The following is a 13,413-nucleotide window of genomic DNA, read 5'->3' as shown; positions in this document are numbered from 1 at the left end:
GAGTCAATATGTATTTGATTAAAGTTGTAATTTTTATACAAGCGAATGAGGAACCCCACCTTACCTTGATCTCTGCTGTTGTAGGATCACTCTCGGGTAGTGAGTCCAATTATTGATGTCATCAGCTTGGATAACTTTGCATATTTGGCAGCGTCTGCCGATCTCCGGGGAGGTAAGATGAGAGTTGAAAAAACTTTATTAAACATTAAATCTATGTTTATTTTTTTGAATAAACTTTATTAAAATTTGTTAATTTTACCTCTGGCATTTATGTATTTTTTTCAGCAGAATATACTGTATGCCAGTGCATATCCTTAAAGGGACATAACAGTCTAAATGAATGTGCATGCTTTCCATTGAAACATTTTTGCATTATACTTGCACTAGCAAAAATGTTTCTAGGAAAAGTTATCACTGGTTCCGCTGCATATGTACATATGCTGATCATACACTATGCACCAGTGCATTATATATGGTTAAAACAACCACATATAATGCACTGCAAAATCAGGGGCTTATTTCACCCGTATTTTATAACAAGAGTTCAATAGTAGTTATTCCGTGTAGAGATTCAATGGACGAGTATAAATATATGCAGCAAGCTTTGCTTCATCTAAAAAATCAATAAACAATCTAGAAATATCATCTAAATAAATAGCTATACTCATGATTCATGTTTTAATCCTTTTAATCTATCTGGCAACGCGGTCTTCTGTATGTACTCTCATTGTCTCGTGACAGCCTCACTATAGGGTGCCCCGCTGGATATAATTATATCAGCAAAAGAATAAAAACACCATTTGTATTTTCAATTAACACACCAAAGCGATACGTATTTAAAAATAATGTGTTTTATGAGTATATTTTGAGCCATTTTTTAAAGTGCTAACCAGCATTCAGACATCTCTCCTGTTTAGAGAGGCTTGTATGACGCAAACTGAGTCTTCACTAACATAACCACTCTACACGGGACATGCAGAGCATATGTGTTCATGTGCCTCTGGCGGCATCAGAACGAGGCTCCCATTGGAACCTATGAAAGCGCGCTATATTGCATTGCTGTTAACTTGTAATACCAGCACACATTAGCCCAAAATGGTTAGTAAAATGACTTTGCAATATACTTTATTTATTTTACCTGCTTTTCATGTCATTTAGCTCTGAAGATTGTGACTTTTATAATTCTCAGAACTGAAAAAGCACATTGCAGAATTATCAAGGCTAACCCTGCTACATATATTTGGTCTAATTGGATTTAAAAGATTACAACTGCAAAACAATGCACTACTAACATTATAACAGTGGCTAACTTTGTTGCAGACTCAAGCCCAGACTGGCCCTTCCAAATGAAGCAAGTAGTGGGTGGAGTTTGGCAGACTAATGTGTCATTCTATAGCAAGACAACAGAAATGTATTTGAATTACAAGGCGTTTACTGTCCCTTTAAATGGTGTAGGCAAATGTCCTAATGTTGCACTATGTCAGTAAATGTATTTATTTTATAGCTTATTGGGAAAATAAAATGTTTATGTGTAATGTCTTTTCATTAGGGTTTGACTGGAGCCTTCATTTTAAATGGGAACAAATCCCCATTGAACAGAAGATGATTCGCACTGATCCAACCTCCCCCATAAGGTATCAGCCTTTCTCATTCTTCTCCTCTATTGTTTGCTGTTATTGAGCTGCCAGCTCTGCGGTAATCCCACAAGATATCCCATTAAAACACTGTAATTGCTGTGTTACAATTTAAAATGTTGTGACAGATCTCGTGCAGTAATTAAAATGTTGGTTAGGGCTGCGATTAAAGTCATTTTTGTTATATATGCATAGTAGGTGTCAGCAATTAAGCACTGAATTACAAAACAGCTGCATACTAAATACATGATTTGAAAATTTTAAAACTGTCACTTTTCTAGTACAATATGCAGAGTTTTGCAAATCAAGAATAAACCCCTGAATTACCTGGATAGGTTTGCAGCCCTCAGTCACATATCAAATTTCCCTTTTTGTGTTTTGTCAATTCTTCTTTATTTCCATTAAAAAAGTAAAGGACCAAACAAACTAATCAAGAACAATAGTAAGGAACTGATTAATATAGCAATTAACATGGTTACATCTCTGATGCATTTTTAACATTGTAGTGCCCCACATAGGTTATATAAAGTGCGATGGATTAGATTGATAGGTCCAGATTTAACATGGTCTTCTGGTTTCAGGACTCCTGTGATCGCTGGAGGAATTTTTGTAATTGACAAATCGTGGTTTAATCAGCTCGGGAAATATGATGTTCAGATGGATATTTGGGGAGGAGAGAACTTTGGTGAGTTTCTGAATCTGCAGCAATAATCCCAAATGAATCCTGGGTACTTTACAGTAAGGGCTCAATTCTCAAAAACTCACTGGCATGGCAAAGTCATCAGCTTCTTTTACTGAACATTATATTATAACGTAATTGTCTCCTTCACATAAAGAATATTATTGTACACCCCTTAATAAGATACACAGCTCCCAATGTTAAAATTGCCTATAAAACATCTTATAGGCTCTCATCAGACCAGAAAGCTTTAGGGAAACAAGCCCTAAAAGAGGCGCAGTTAACTGTTTCTTTATGAACATGAAGTGTTTTCTCCCCAAAACTACAGTTTCACATAATATTTTAAATTTAAAGATACTTTTAAAGTTGGCTTGCATAATGTAATGCACATTCATTTTGTAATATAAGCCTCAATTACAATCCAGGGGCCGATATTTATCAGTTACTGTTCAAGGTAATCACAATCCAATCAATGTCAAAGGACCCTTTTTCACTTATCAAATTTAAAACCTAAATGGACTTTATAATGTGCAGCAATGTCGATATTTGTGAGAATTTCAAGACATTTTGAAATAATTCTATTATGTTGCAATATACTCTGAAATGGCCACAGATGACATTTTAGATGTTTTTATGAATATTTGGTCTAGATTCATTAAACCTATATTAATTGTTATTTTGTAGTGGGCAGGACATGTATTTAATAAGTTATATCTTATACAGCTAATACGTTCTGCAGGAAACGTGAGAAAAGGAATTGCTAAATGGATATAACATTTAGCAATCTTGTTCTTAAGATTTTTATTTTTATTTTGTAGTGTCATTTTCGTGATTGCAATTTGCAGTATTTTTATTTCTAAAAAGGAATTTCAAGCGGTAACTGTGTTGTCATGATTTAAACGTTGCTTGTTGGTGAGCAAAAAGGTCTTTTGCAAGGTCCTAATATTCATGTTTTCAATAATCCGAATGTACAAAAGCTAGAACATTACATCACAATGTTCTTACAGTAATAAAAATATTACAACATTCTATGTTCTTCTAAGTTAAAAAAACCCCCACATATTAAGTCTATTTTAAATACATTTTCTTTTTAAAGAAACTTTAAAAAAAAAAAAAGATATATACTAGTATTCAGCAGTCAAAGCTTGTTCTGTCCAATAGGGTTTAATATTTTTTAATATTTTTATGGAATTATAAATGATATCAGTTGTAGCCACTTCCTGCACTGTTCTCCACAAATATCAATCAATGATTGAAAACAGTTTTAAAAAAATGTACTTTCAAAATATTAAAAGTTAAAAATAAAATAATTGAGCAAACATGCCCAGTATATACAGTATACCCAGATTGTTTAACAGTTATCAGGATGGATTTGGAATAGAAAATGTTCATTTTCATATGTAAATTATTATTTTCCTTACATACTCTAGAATGGGATCAGTCCAAACACATAAAATTTAATATTTAGAGGTGTGAAATGGTCATTGAATTTGTCAGTTATAATTCCTGATTTAGTTTCTGATAACAACAACCGAAAAAAAAGTTCAGGTTTTTCAAGTGAAACCTCTTTTGCAGATGGGTCCATTTATCAACTAGTATCGTGCTGCAAATATGGACTGAAACTGAAACCTTGATATCTGGTGCCAATAAAGAAAATATTGTAATTGAAGCTTACCAGTGGTGGCTGGTTCCTTAGGGCAGTGAGGGCAGTATCCCTCCAAATTCCCCAGATGTATTATTATTATTTGATGAAACCCCTAAAAATGTTTTGTGATTTAGATCGAGCATACTGTTTTTAAAAAAAAACTTTAAATTTGATAATAGTAAGTAAATGTTATTTAGTTCCCATGATATTCTGTGAGCTACCTAGGTAGGCATCCAGAGCACTACATTGCAGGAAACAGTGATGCCATCTAGTGCTAATTTGATTGGTTTGTTGGTGCTTTTCTAAATGGAATCATGCATCCTTGGAATACAACCTTAAATGGAAACACTTATTATTTCCATTCTCTTTTTTCTCCCTTCCCCCTTAGGCCAGATTATGAGTGGCGCGTTAAGAGTTATGCGCAAGTGTTAAAGGAGTTTATTGCAGACAGGTTATGGAGCAGCGGTCTTTGTGACCGCTGCTTCATTGCTTCATAACTGCTGTTTCTGGCGAGCCTGCAGGCTCGCCAGAAACACGGGGCATCAAGCTCCATTCGGAGCTTGATACATATGCCCCACTGAGTGCAATTATTTATTTTCTGTTGGGCTATCATAGAATTATTTTTAAATCTCATTGTAACATTCCATTCTTTTTTTCTCCAATCTTTATCTTCAATCTTTGTTTCTAAACTTTTTCTCCCCCTCTGCTGTGTCTCAAACCCCTCCTCCCATGTTTACCCTCCTTTCTCTTTCCGCAGCCTCAAAACTAACATCAGACTCCAGATTTGCAAAGAAATTTTACAAGCCTCTCACCTAACATCAGACTCCACATTTGCACGCACTAGCCCTCCAATCCCTTCCCACCACCACCCACCCTATTGTTTACCTTAATATATACAGACACCTTCTAACAGTAATTATGAGCAGCTTTCACTAATAATCCAAGATAGAGAAACCACTTCAGACTCACAGCCTTTGTACTGACATTTTACCACATTCTTTTACATTTTTCCAAACCTCACTTACTCAGTCACCACACACTACCACCCCCCATGTTATCACTCACTCTCAGTTCACTCTGCCTTACATCAGACATATTTAATTTCTCCCTTACCTTCTGTGTCCATTCCCTCTCCTTTAGATTGTAAGCTTGAGAGCCTCTATACCTATAGGCCACTTTGTGTTTAAAGTTAACTACTACTCATTGTGCTCAAGGGCAGGGCATTCCTCTCCTTTTGTATAACTCAATTATTACACCTACAACTGTTATTTGCCCTACTGTACTTGTTTGTGTATTACTGTATCCCTGTAATGTTTTTATTATTTGTATAGAACTGCGTAATCTGCTGGTGCTTTATAAATAAATGATAATAATAATAATAATAATTGATGCAAAAAAAAGGCAGTATAATATTTCCAAGCCTCAACCCTAACCTTTTAGCCTAAGGAAAGTCATTGCAGCAATCTTGACAGCCAAGTTATGCAGAAATCTCGCAGATGCTGGGATCCCACTGTGGGTTAGCATGAGTTTGCACAATTCCACCATTTTGACCATAGTAGTCAAATCATATTTTTGTGACCATTAGATTCTTGTGGCGGCACTGAGACATTGGGAAGGTCAATAATGTCTGGAACAAGACTTCAAATAGCATGGCAATCTCCTCAACAATGTTTATACTAAGGTCTGCCATGGGAATCTCTGTGTATTCTTTTAAGTTATTCAGGGCTTTTCATGTAATTTATAAAATATGTTTCAAATGCATAAAAAGGTTTTTTTTTACTTTATAACAGACAATTGCATGCATACTTTCTCAGTAGAATCTGACGTTATTTTTTATATTAAGGTCTATGTGCATATTATTTGTCTCAGTATTATGTTGTAGCTACTGTCTGTCTTTTTTACAGTCTATTGTAAAACATGTTTTACAGAGCTCTCCTTCCGTGTCTGGATGTGTGGAGGCAGTTTGGAGATTGTACCATGTAGCCGGGTTGGTCATGTTTTCAGAAAGCGACATCCCTATGAATTCCCTGATGGAAATGCTCTAACTTATATTAAGTATGTGTAGTGTGAGCACCTCTAAAAAAAAAGTTAAGGCTTCCTCCTCCCAAACTCCTGTTGGTTTTTGCAGATGTACATAACATTAAAGTGAATGTAAATTTTCATGAATCAGTGCCCGGTTTTTAAAAATACTTTTAAAAACAGGGGCACTTTCATTCATGAAAGTTTACATTGCAGCGCATTTTACAAATACTTACCTTTTTCTTCACCAAAACCGGATCGGCGATCCCCCGCCCGCTTCTTCCTGCGGTACTTACACAGCAATGACGAAACCGGGTTCCTCCAATAAATGTGTGGCCTCACGAGATGGACGCTCTGGGGGGGGGAGCCATGATTGGAGGAAGCCGATTTCATCATTATTGACGTATGTACAGAGGAACTGCAGGTGGGGAATCACCGATCCGGTTTTACTGAAGAAAAAGATAAGTATTTCTAAAATACGCTGCAATGTAAACTTTCATGAATGAAAGTGCCTCTGTTTTTTATTTTTAAACAAAAAAAACAGGCACTGACTTATGAAAATTTACATTCACTTTAACTTTGTTTAAACAAAAAAAATCAAGCCAGTTAGCACTTCATTCTTGAGTGAATACTGATATAAGACCTACACAGAAGGTCATAAGGTTTAGCAACATATGGAGAGGCCCTTGAATTAGAGTAAAACATTAAGTTTTCCCCCTGGGTAGAGAATTAATACAACAGCTAATAAATGTAACATCGTATGCAAAAGAGATAGGCAAGAAGGCAGATGTTTCCTTTTATTTGAATAAGTTAAGCTCACCAGAACCTATAATGATTTTTTCACTAGTGAAGATATTATATCACTTCTCACATGATTAGAACTTAGTTTCACTCAGTGTAAAATATTTTTCCTCTTCACTTCCAGAAACACCAAAAGAACAGCAGAAGTGTGGATGGATGAGTTTAAGCAGTATTACTACCAAGCACGGCCCTCAGCTGTGGGAAAGTCCTTTGGGAAGTAAGTTTTTATGTGTTAAGTGTTAAGACTTAGGTGCCATGTAGATTGTATAGTACTGTTTTTTCTTACATATGTGGCAGTGGTATGAAGTAGAGCTCCATTGATTGTGCATTATCGTAAGATTCAAAATTCGAAACCAAAGCCCTCCATAACACTTTAAATGCACCACTCTGTACATGTGACCCCACCTTGTCTCAATATATTTCCATACCTGCTTACTTGCAGGGGCATTAAACAATGTGAGATTATTAGTCTAGTAACTCATTACTGTCCCTAACTGGTCTCATCAGAGGAGATAAGATAACAGGCATTTAGGTGTCCGGACAGCTGTCATGGCCGGCAGTTAATGTGTGAGCTGTTTAAAGGATACAGTCTATCCGTGGTGGATCTGGTTTCCCTTACAACATCTGCACATCTTCTGTGAAGATCCCAACAACGGACAATTGTCTGCACAGATTGATACCAGTTTTGACAGTCTTGCCAGCTCCATCTTTCCAGACCATTGAGGGCCTCATGGCTACCTTTGGGAGACCTTTACCACAATACCTTCCCCGGTAAACAAAGTTTGCAGATATAAAACATCAAAGCTGCCCTTTTGATATTTACATAACACTCAGCTCTGCATACTAAACTATGACTGAGAATCCTATGGATGTACCCTAGGGAAACTTGTTAGATGGCTACCAGCAGCAATTCAAGATTTATATGATGGAGACACTTTTCCCATTGACATCACCCACAAGTTATTCAATACCTGCTATTCAAGCAACTACTCTCTTACCCTCTGTCACCGATTGATTTGCCTGCTCTAACTTCCACTATATCCCCAGCATATCACAGTGAGCCTTCTGCCGACCCTTTGCCATATCAGTTTCCAGGCGAAGGGACCGATTTGGAGCTCATCAAGGGGATCCCCCCCAGATCTAACACACGCACCCTGGGAATAAAGCTTCACATTTCTGCAGACCCTGCACAATCACCTGCTATTCAAGATCCCAGGCTTGACATTTTTTGGTCTAAGGAAAGAATAGCCGTTGCTGCACCTGAATGGATGTTGTTGTTCCCATATTGGTCACAGCAGGAAAGTCCAGAAAAAGCCTCAAGAGTTCTCTACATATTCTATAAGACGCATTTTGGTCCTCGCAGGTCTGGTATTGGATACGTTTAAGCAATGTTCAAAAATGAACAGTTTATGTTTAAAATTATTCTAGCATCTTGGAAAAACTCACCCTTCATTTTTATTAGTTTTTTTTAAAAAATATATTCCACTAAAAAGCTATAAGGGCTCAAAGATACAAGATCTTAGGTGGAAAAAAAAAAGGCATGCAAAGGGTACTAACATAGAGATACATACATATACATGTCTAAAAATGTATATGTATACATTGGAATGTGAAATATTTATATTTTCATGTTGGGTTATGTATTCTGGTTTGCGCGTGAGTTGGATATTCATTTTTTTCCCACTTTTTTTATCCATTGATTTCTATAGGGGAATACGTGAACGCACACGCGATATTCTAATTTCAACTTTTTTACACTCGTCAGGTTAGCACGCAAGCGAAAAAAGTTTACTTTCAACTCATAATACATACTAGTGCAACCCGACATGCACAAAAAACTTATTCTAGCGCAGTTAATGCTCAAGCAGGAGCGTTAAATAATGCTCCACTTGTAATCTGGCCTTAAGTTTGAACCTACTTCAGTATAATACACCTATGTTTGTATTGTATATGTTTTACAGCCAATTTTGCCATCTCCTTAGCGATTATCTCTCCTAGATTGCTTCTTCCCATAAGTTATTTTGTATGTTGCTGATGAGCTTTTGCAGTTCTATATAGAAGCTTGCACCACACTAAGCACACATTATATTACCGTTATGCAGGTTCTCTATCTTATATATACTCCTCTACTCAAGAGTTCAAATAACGCTTTATCTATCATTTTTGGATCTGTATTTACACGTGTCATGCGCATTTTGCGAAGTTGTAAATGTTTTACCTTAAAGGGATTCTGAACCCAAAGTTTTTCTTTCCCGATTCAGATAGAGCATGCAACTTTCTAATTTACTCCTATTATCAAATTTTCTTTGTTCTCATGGTATCTTTATTTGAAAAAACAGGAATCTAAGCTTATGACCCAGCCCATCTTTGGTTCAGCATCTGGGTAGCGCTTGCTAATTGGTGGCTAAATATAAATAAAGAAAAAATGTAGGTTCAGTATCCCTTTAATAAAAATATTTCAAAAAAGAAAAGAAAAAGATAACAGGCATTTAAACTTAGGGAAACCTAGTTAACAAAAAGGTAGAACACATTGCTTTATGCACACTATAAATTAAGGCTTATTTCTTCAATATTCAAACAACTAGTATAATATAAAAAACACATCAACATATTATTCCCTGGCTTTGCTTTAAATACATGATTATGTCTAGCATTTATTTATTGTGTAATGTCCACTTAATTCAGTTTCTAACAAATGGCTCCACACCTCCCAGGACATCTCTTGTGCGGTAGCTGTCTATTGGAACGCTTTTCTTCAGTCTAATAGACTCAAACTTTGTCCACATTTTCAAAGTTTTAAATCTTAATGACTAATTCCCTAAGATGGTCTCTTACGTCTGTGCAAGAGAAACTTATCTAACCAGTATATTTAAAATATCCTTAATATAAACTGTACACTCACCCTTGAGGCAACCGTCTTTTTTTTTGCTATCACTAATTACCTTATAGACACAATTATAGGGAGCAAACACTTGAATCCTTCTTTTTCTAGGTTTGCATAGCCACATCCTGTTTTATTAATTTATGGTATTATACAGCAGAGTATGATAGGGTGCTGAAAAAAACAATAATAATATTAATAGATATTCCAGATGGATCTGATAATACTATCCAAAATACATGTCTGATGGATAAGTATGTAATTATGTCAGGTGTGATTCATAGCTGTACATGGGCCAATACAGGGGAGAAAATGGGACAGTTACTCACCCAGGCATGTTCCTGGGAATAGAAAGTTAAATAGCCCTTATCTCAGTCTGGATATGACCCCATCATTAGAAAGAGAAGATTTTCCCCCTCACTTGGGCAATATAAAAATGTCAATTTTCAAAACTGTACAGCATCAGAGATATGTAGAGTAATAAAATGTAGGAGGGCTCTGAAACTGTACCTAGGTCTCAGCCAAAGATAAATCCTTACACCCATGAAACAACATTCTTGAAACTGTTGAAAGTAGGTGGTTAATGTAAAATAGAATTTTGTAACCCATTACACACCAAGTATAGAGTAAAATAAAGTGGAGGGTGCTAAGAACAGAGTCTTTATTGGCAAATATTAAAACATAGTCTATATATTCAAGACACCCCAAATATGAAAGTAACGAGACTGCAATTTCTAATAAGGGTAACATCACACTCCAGATGTGATATGCTTGATGGAAAACATGGTGAATTACTTAATCCACTATTAACACTAAGTTTAGAGAAATAAAATAGATTGGTCACGGAACCTACACCACCCTCTCTGCCAAATGTAAACACACACGTGAGACTTCACATTATAAAGAGTAGAATACCGTTTCTTCTAGATATAATGGTTAGGAGATTTTCTGAATGTTATGTAATACTATTGTCCGACAATATGCACAATGCTAGGTGGATCTGATAGTTCCACATTGCTTTTTCTTTGTCTAATTCAGTGTTTCTCTCTGCTATGTAATTATCTTCATTATCTCGTTTTTTTCACACAGTGTGTCGGACCGCATTGAACTGCGCAAAAAGCTGAACTGCAAACCTTTCCAGTGGTACTTAGAGAATGTCTACCCTGAGCTGAAGTGAGTAGACTGATGTATGAGAGGGTCCAGTTGCCTTATGTCAGAGATCTCTGCCACTAATTCTTCTTTATTTCTATCTCCAGGATCCCTGAAAAGGAAACAATGACAGCGATCATTAAGCAAGGAGGAAATTGTCTGGAGTCTCATGGACCAGACACAGCAGGGAACATCCTAGCAGGTCTGGGGGTCTGCAAAGGGACAGCAAAGAGTGCACCTGTTGCACAGGTAAGAGAGTTCATAGCCTGCCAGGAGCATTGTCCTTTACTGCAAAGCAAATGAGAAAATATCAAAGGGAAAGTAAATAAAACTAGGTGGACGTGTTACACTCATCTTTGACGTGCCCTTTCACTGCTTGTGTGGGAGTGACAGCACATTTTAGTTTTATTCCTCTGTAAGCATCAAAATTAGGAAAAACCTCATCACTAATTATTCAATAATGAACTATGATTCACCCCAAATTTTACAAACTGAAACAAAAAATAGAATCTTCCAACTATTACTTATCCCACTTAGTAGCTACAAATGGAAATTGGTCACCTACACAAGTGAGTTTGTCTCCCAAATGAATGACAACAATATAAAGTAATTTCAAGCTCCCTATGGTATTACATATACTTTTTGCAATAGTATTGTGCTGACTGGTTTTTGATTTGTTGAACAGAGATTTTTAGTGTTCTTATGTTGCCAAGACACTCTGGGGCCTATTTATCAAAGTGTCAACTATGTTGCATTCGCCAGCATCAATATGCTCGTGAGACGTCGCTGCCGCGGATCTGAATACGATCTCCTTATTTATCAAAAACCCCTGCGTCAAGTACGGTGCGAAGAGCATCGGTCTGGTGTTAACTAACATTCATCGATGTCGCAGTTATTCAGGTTTTTCTCAATTTTATTTATACCATTTCATTACTGTCCGTGAACAAGCACATTTCTCTAAAGCTAATCTTTTATTTTTCAACTGTTAATGTCCAAGAAATATATTGATTTATACCTCAACAAACAATATCTCATAGAAAGTTATTTTTATATTTATTTGTTATATGATGCTTTCACAGAAATTAATGTCTATTTGTATTTCTAGGAGTCATTTTTTATTTATTTTTTAAATTATTATTAATGCTAGAATTTGTACATATATCCTTGCATATACTTGTATATATATTCAAATATATATATATATATATATATATATATATATATATATATATATATATATATATATATATATATATATATATATATATATATATATATATATATGTGTGTGTGTGTTTGTGTGTTATTTCAGAAATCTTTTGCAAATATATTTACAAGTCCCTAAGTTCCTTTTTCTGTTCTAAACAATGTTGTCTGTCATATCTCTGTGTTTATTTATACCACTATATGTATATATTGTAAATGTATTATTATTCTGAGCAGGAATAATTGCAAATATAACATGTAATCAGAGTATCATATGTATTTATTTGCAATCAATGGATATTTTAAAGGGATAGGAAAGTAAAAATTTAAGTTGCACTAGTGGGAGCTAGCTGCTAATTGGTGCCTGCACACATTTGTCTCTTATGATTGGCTAAATAGATGTGTTCAGCTAGCTGCCAGTAGTGCAATGATGTTCCTTCAGCAAATGATAACAAGAGAATGAAGCAAATTTAATAATAGAATTAAATTTGAAAGTTGTTTAAAATTGTATGTTCTATCCAAATCATGAGTTAATATTTTGGGGTTTCCTGCCCCTTTAAGAGATGGGCCAGTTTTCTCTCTGCACCTGTCTAACCCCTCCTGATTGCAATCTATTTCTAAAAAAACACCCCTTCACAGGTGTTATAATATGGGCTGGCATATAAGATGACATTTCTGATTGAGAAAGAAATTCAAGAGAAAATAGCATGCAAGTAAAGAGGTGATTTTAATTTCTGCTGTATCTGAATCATGACAGTTTAATGTTAGGTGGACTATCCGTTTGAGCTATCAGTTTAAGATTATATTGAATCAAACATCAATTTGAATTTTAAAATCCTTGTCTAAAATATTACACTGTGTGTCCTAATGTCAGCATCAATGTTTATCTTTAATACTAATTTCACATATACATACTTTCAAAGTATAATACACAATGTAACAAATGGCACTTACAAGTTCTGATGAGTGATCAATGACACAAGTATCGAGCAATTTGATTCGTTAGTGATAGTTCATAATGTGTATTTGAATCAGATTGGCTGATGTCATAAATCATGTGATTATGCATATTCCAATCAAAAGTGGTGAAAAAATTCACTAGTGTGTGGGTTATTTAGGAGTTTTCGTCATAATTGGTGCGAAAAGTGTGGAGTCAAATATGGCGCAAAGTGGAGAGTGGGACTTGTATTACATGACTTAAACATGGTACACATAGATTATCACAAAAAATAAAAAGGAAGTTAGCTATATTATGTTGTGTATTTATTTCATTTTTATCTCTATCTATTAGTGCAACAAGTTTGGGGCAAAACTTTGCACCAAATATGTAGAAATAATATTGCTTTGTAATGAGAGACAAAGTTGTAACATAATCCATAAGTAGTAATGTATTTTTCAT

The 13,413-nt window shown here is 35.3% G+C and overlaps 1 protein-coding gene across 1 annotated transcript in view; it reads left to right on the top strand.

Moving 5' to 3' along the window:
* The window catches only part of GALNT16 (polypeptide N-acetylgalactosaminyltransferase 16), a 159,579-nt gene that overhangs the window by 124,175 nt on the left and 21,991 nt on the right, over positions 1 to 13,413 (top strand). Inside the window, exons 7-13 of the mRNA XM_053697988.1 lie at positions 85 to 172; positions 1,550 to 1,634; positions 2,216 to 2,319; positions 5,887 to 6,013; positions 6,903 to 6,995; positions 10,749 to 10,832; positions 10,916 to 11,057. Of these exons, the coding sequence (XP_053553963.1) occupies positions 85 to 172; positions 1,550 to 1,634; positions 2,216 to 2,319; positions 5,887 to 6,013; positions 6,903 to 6,995; positions 10,749 to 10,832; positions 10,916 to 11,057 (723 nt within the window). The remainder of the gene's footprint in view (positions 1 to 84; positions 173 to 1,549; positions 1,635 to 2,215; positions 2,320 to 5,886; positions 6,014 to 6,902; positions 6,996 to 10,748; positions 10,833 to 10,915; positions 11,058 to 13,413) is intronic.

This window comes from Bombina bombina, chromosome 1 (assembly GCF_027579735.1).
Source record: "Bombina bombina isolate aBomBom1 chromosome 1, aBomBom1.pri, whole genome shotgun sequence".
NCBI lineage: Eukaryota > Metazoa > Chordata > Amphibia > Anura > Bombinatoridae > Bombina > Bombina bombina.
The sequence above is the reverse complement of the archived record's forward strand: the minus strand, read 5'-3'. Positions and strand labels throughout refer to the sequence as shown.